At 54.6% G+C, this 6,122-nt stretch overlaps 1 protein-coding gene across 1 annotated transcript in view; it reads right to left on the reverse strand.

The window, feature by feature from the left end:
• Positions 1-6,122, reverse strand: part of LOC101655870 (protein-arginine deiminase type-1) — a 40,425-nt gene that overhangs the window by 19,663 nt on the left and 14,640 nt on the right. Inside the window, exon 2 of the mRNA XM_004705153.1 lies at positions 91-271. Coding sequence (XP_004705210.1) covers positions 91-271 — 181 coding nt within the window. The remainder of the gene's footprint in view (positions 1-90; positions 272-6,122) is intronic.

The following is a 6,122-nucleotide window of genomic DNA, read 5'->3' on the forward strand; positions in this document are numbered from 1 at the left end:
TTTTTGAGTCAGTGGTTTGTGTCTGGGGTGTGCTATGGAGGGGGTAGGGTGGGGGGCCCAGTCACTTACCATGGGCGAGTGGCCTCTTACCTTGTGGTCATATAGCTTCTGACTGACTGTGTTCACAGACACGACCACGTCCATGTTAGCGTCCAGAGGCCAGTGGGCCTTGCCTGTGGGCTCTGCCACCCGTGCAGGGTAGTAAAGCACGAAGACCTCCACCCCAGAGCTCCCCGAGACCTCGAAGGTATTGGCACCCTTGGGCACATCTCTGCAGAGGGGAGAGAAAGGGGGCCTGGGTGGAGGGGCTGGGTAACTGGTCTATTCAGAGAGCACCCCCAGCTACATCAGCGACCACTGGCCAAGAGACTGACCTTGGCTGGGCATCCATCAGCTGGACCTCCAGCCCCGCTCTCCACTGATTCTCCATGTGACCATCCCTGGACACATCATTCCCCACAAATGGGTTGGACCCAGAAGAAAGGCGGCTAAGCTTTGTGTCAGCTGTGAAGGTGTGATCAAAGGAAACGCAGATGGTCCCAGGGCATCAGACAGGCAGAGCCCTGGGAGATACCCTGGTGAGCTGCGTGGGGAGAGGTGGGACAGAGCTCATGGTTTAGCCCCTTCACTCCTAGAGTGGCCTGAGACCCCACCCAAAACCCCAAGACTCCAGAGGGCATGTTTGGTGAACCTCACTCCCACAGCCAAGACTCCTCTGCTCTGACGCTTCCACACTGCCCAGTCCAGCAGGACAGCCACTGGCCAACTGGTTTTTGCCACCTCCTCTGCTGCCACGGCTCTAAAGGCCACTGTCACTACTCACCACTGCTGGTCCCCCAGTCCCACTGAGGCCCCTCCAGTCTGACCCCCTCCGCCCAACACACACCCCGAGGTTGTTGCTCCCTTGCTCAAGTCGGGTTCTCATCGCCCCCAGTGCAAGGCCAAGGTCGCCACCCCAAACCCAAACTCTCATGCTGACTCAGAGAAACCCCAGAACACGGGGTCGAGCTGCCCCTGTGGGTTTCTGAGACGATAACTCTGACTGGCAGGAGAAAGCCTCACCTTTCTCCTGAGGAGCCGCTCATGGATTTGAACTGCCTACCTTGTAGTTAGCTCTCCAGCTCATCACCAGCTGCGCGATGCCCTGCCATGGAGTCAGTTCCCACTCACCCTATGGGACAGGGGAGGACTGCCCTTGGGGGGCTCCAAAACTGTAACTCTTTACAGGAGTAGAAAGTCACCTCTCTCCCCGGTGGGCCAGCTGGTCATTTCCGACAGCTAACCCTCCGGTTGGTAGCTTAAGGCGCCAGGACTCCTACTGGCACATAGGTCCTTGCTTATGTGTCCCTGCTCCTCCTTGTCTCCTCTCCTCCTACGCCCCCTCACACTCCCCACTCACTCCACTCCAGCCACACTGGCCTTCCTGCTGGTCCAGGGAGATGCCCGCTGGCCTGCCTCGGCCCTTTGCACTGGCCGCTCCCTCTGCATGGAACACGCTCTTCCTGCAGGGCTCTGCTCAGCGTCACCTTCTCAATGAGCCGCCTCCATCCCTCCGAACGCTGCCTTCGAGTCCCACCCCGACCCTGATTCTGCACGGTGACCACGCTGCTTATTGTCATCTCGCCAGCCAGTCTATCAGCTCTGGGAGGGTCCAGCGTCTTGTCTGATTTTGTATGCGTTTAGAAAGAACACACAACTGGACTCTTATTTTAGATCCCACCTAGCAGCGCCGTAGGATACGGGAGCGCTGTCTATTGACTTAAAGCACTATCACCTATCTCCTTCTGATGCTTTTGCTCTGGGGCATGGGCAGCAGAGCACCCCCCCATGGGACAGTGGCCTCGACACCGGCGACAGCCTTCAGTCATGCCACCCACCCCACCCTTCTTCTCTGAGCTGCTCCCCCGACACACACACCCCTGTTCACAGGAGCTCACTGCTCCCGAGTGCCCCCTGGAATCTTTCAAGTTGCTGTTGTCAATTTGGTCCCATCGAGAGAGATCTTAGAGGAGACCCGTTTGGTCCGTTGTGCTCACGGACGTAGCCCAGCACCTAGAGCAGTAACCGGCGGACGCACGAACCGGGCCACCAAACCAACTCCAACTCATAGGATCCCACTGTTGGGCTCCAGGGCTCCAGGGCTGTAAGTCTTCATGAGAACAGATAATCTCACATGTCTCCCACAGGCTGGCGGGTGGGTTTGAACGGACAACCTTGACGTTGGCAATCTAACACTTAACCCAACAACACCACCGGAGTTCCTTGGCACATCGTTGTTCTTGGGTCCCAGAAAGTCGGACCTGACTCTCAGCAGCGGCGGGTAGCACAGATGGGAACATCGCCCACTCCTGTGCCAACCTCACCGTGGTTGCTGTGTTTGAGCTCATCGCTGCAGCCACGGGGTCCACCCATCTCCTGGAGGGTCTCCCCTTTTCCATGGTCCCTCGCTTTGCCAGGCGTGATGTCCTTCTCCAGGGGTGGACCTCTCCTGACAACATTCCACAGGATGTGACACGAAGCCTCGCCATCCTGGCTTCCAAAGAGCATTCAGGTCGTCCTTCGTCCGAGACGGATTTGTTGGTCCTTTCTGCAGTCCGTGGTACTTTCACGATTCTCCGTCAGCACCACGGTCCAAATGCATTGATGTTTCAGCCTTCCTTATTCAGTGTCCAACTTCCTCATGCATATGAAATCATTGAACAGAGGTCTTGTGCAGCAGAGTAACCCAATGGAATCTATCGTTTGAGCTCTTGACTGCTGCACATAGTAGGTGCTCAATAAGCACTTGTTGGATGAATGGATGGGTTCCCAGTTCCCCATACTCTGCAAGGGGATTCTCAGGCCCATCTGGACCCGAGTGGAGATGCAGAACGTGCCCGGCTTCACTCCCCAGGAACGCTTCTCCTCATCCATCTGACAGATACCCCAGACCTCTAGCCTCCAGAGGGAAGGGTGGAAAAGACTTTTGACTGCTTGTGCCCAGCCTGGGGGCACTCACCTGCCAGCCCTTGGCAGAGGCCACTTCTCCTCATACCTCCGTCACAGCCACCCACGGCCAGCCTTCCGGGGAGAGGCTCTTCCCCACATTCCATTTCAACAGGAAATTCACTGCCTAACCTCCTCCCACCCCTTTCACTGCTGTCACTGCAGCTGCAGCCTCCATGACCTCCCGGGCCCCTCCAGTCTGTCCCCTGCACAACACACCGGAGTCAGATGCTGGGCTACGGGGCGTCTGGGGCAGGCAGCCTCTCGTCTGTCTCCGTGCCTTGAATGAGCATGAGCTATGTGCTGCTATGCATTGCGCTCTGTGCTGGGAAAAGAAGGTGCTGCTGCCTACGCCCTTAGGTGCCAGGACTCTGCACAGCCAAAAAGCCAAGATGCTGGGGGTCCTAAAGGGGCCTTTTAAAAATAATCCCCCTTCCTCTATTCCTTCCTGGGCCCCTTAGAATCACCCAAATAGCAAGTCATCTGGAGAATACAGAGCCTTAATCCCGCTGGGGTCACTCGCATGCCGAGGGCCTCGTCACAGCAACCCCAGTCTTCTTTGGCACCTGGCTCTCGGGTCCCACCGCAGCCCTGCAGAGCAGTTCTTGCCACCCCCCTTTTACAGGAGAAGGAGTGGAGAGGGACCCCCGGCACCAACCAGGTTCCCGGCAACATCCCACCTCCCCCAGCCCACACACACCGCCTCCCTGGTGCATGCACCTATCCCCTTGCTGCGTCCCTTCTCATTCTCGTTGAGCAGGATGGCAGTGGTGGGGTGTGCCAGAGAGTCCGTTGGACCTCACAGAGACCGTCTAGGACAGAGGAGGGCCGCACTTATTGGGATCCTCAAGCGGAGTTCTTACAGGAGCAGACCCCTTTATGGAAAACTGCCTGGGAGCTGAGTGCATGGCGGGCCTCTGATTCTTCCTTCTCCATGGCTCTGCGCATGTTCCCTCCCCACCGCACAGTCAGAGCCGTCCTGATGGTGAGGCCAAGGGCCTTGCTCTCGTCTGAAGCATTGGCCTAGGTCGCGTCTGTCCTTGAAATGCTCTTGTCATCTGGGCTCTTCCTCCCTGTCCCTGGGAGGCTTCCTGCCCACCGCCGGCCCTGACCACCCAGCCCTGGAGTGCCTGCAGGCAGTCCGTGCTGGCACAGGGTAGCAACCAATTCTCTGAGTGGGCAATGGGTGCTGGGACACACATGAGTTTGTGTCACAATTCAATATATGAATGATGTACAGCACACGGCATACTAGTCATGCCGCGCCACGTGTTCACCTTGACTGTCAATTTCATGTCAATGCCGCACAGCCAATGGATGGGGCGGGAAGGCCTTCTCCTATCTCCACGCCCAACCGACACTGTACCTCCCACCTGGCTCCACAAATGGGCTTGCACCACAAGATGCTGGTGCTTTTCCCAGGAAGCTTATTGTCATTCCATCTGATATTGGAGCGGGACGTGGGGGCGGGGAATGGACGGTCTCAATGATTTCATTCTGCTCGGAAGAGCAATCAATGTCCGTGGAAGCAGTGTTCAAGAGACCCAATGGCATTTTGCAGGGGCAAACCTACTGCCAAAGACCTTTTAAAGTTTGAAAAAGCAAAGATGTCCCACCACTTGCCTGCCAGTGTGTCGTCCTGTGGGGGCTTGCGTGTTGCTGTGATGCTGGAAGCTACGTCACTGGCATTTCAAGTCCCAGCAGGGTCCCCCCAAGTGAGCAGGTTTCAGCAGAGCTGCCAGACTGAGAACAGACTGCAAAGAAGGGCCAGGCTGTGCACATCGGCGGAGTGCGCCACTGAAAACCCTAGGGAGCGCGTCGAATCCTTGAGAGGTACGGAGAACCCCAGGACTAGCAGCAGAATGTTGTCCGAGAGTGCCTGAGGCTGAGGAAGGGCTGGCCTTCTCAAAGCAGAGTCGACCATACTGGCATGGATGGAGCGACAGTGCAGGAGGACCTTTGATGTCGATGGGGAATGACTCCAGGTGAGAAGAAAGAGCCGCAGACATCAGCTAGTACTCAGAACTTGGAGTGTACCAAGTCTGAATCTAGGGAAACTACAAGTGATGAAAGTGAAATGGAATGCAAACAGATTGCTATTCTAGACAGTAGTGAGCTGAAATGGGTTGGCAATTGCCTGTTTGACTGAAAACAAATCATATGGTTTACTATACCGGGAATGGCACAATCAAGAGTAATGGTGCCACATTCATCGTCAGAAAAGGACATTAAAAAAAAAAAGGACATTTAAAGCACAGTGCTGTCGGAGATGGGCGCCTATCCACACACAAGGAAATCCAGCCATCACAACTACTGTCCACATTACGCATCAGCCACAAAAGCTAGTGGTGCACAAATCTGAGAATTCAGCCACAGCTTCAGGGTGAATTTGATCAGACAAGCATTCCAGATGCTCTGATAGATATTGCTGGAAACAAAGAGGAAAGAATAGTAATTGGCATATATGGTCTTGGTGATAGAAATGAAGCTGGACCTTGCATGATAGAATTTTGCAAGACCAATGACTTCTCCATCACAAATACATTTGTTTCAGCAACGCAAAAGGCTACACGTGGATCTCCTAGAAACAGAATACATGGAAATTAAATGTACTTCATTGTGGGAGGAGATGAGGAGAGACTCAGTATCAGCAGCTACATCCAGGCCAGGGGCCGGCTGTGGACCAGACCACCAATTGGTCCTGTGTAAGTAAGGCTGAAGTTGAAGAAAATGAAAACAATCCACCAAAGCCAAAAAGTGACCTCGAGACCATCCCACCCACATTTTGAAACCCTCTCAGGAACAGATCTGATGCGTCCCACGGGAGTGTCAGAAGACTTGATGGGCCATGTGATGACATCAAGAGCATCACGTGAAGCAAGCGAAGGGTCAGTAAGAAGACAAGAAAGGAAGAAACAAAGATCAAAGTGGACGTCAGAAGAGTCTCTGACACTTGCCCTTCATTGCAGAGTAACTAAGGCAAATGGAAGAAGTAATGAAGTCAATGAACTGAGCAGAAAATGCCAAAGGGCAGCTTTAGAAGATAAAGTGAAATATTATAATGAAGGTAAACAAGCAGCCATCTAGCTCAGAAGCAACAAAGCCTACATGGAAGAAGCACACCAGCCTGTGTGATC

The sequence above is a fragment of the Echinops telfairi genome, unplaced genomic scaffold, assembly GCF_000313985.2.
Source record: "Echinops telfairi isolate 266 unplaced genomic scaffold, ASM31398v2 ScPeMD7_7457;HRSCAF=8495, whole genome shotgun sequence".
NCBI classification, from domain to species: domain Eukaryota; kingdom Metazoa; phylum Chordata; class Mammalia; order Afrosoricida; family Tenrecidae; genus Echinops; species Echinops telfairi.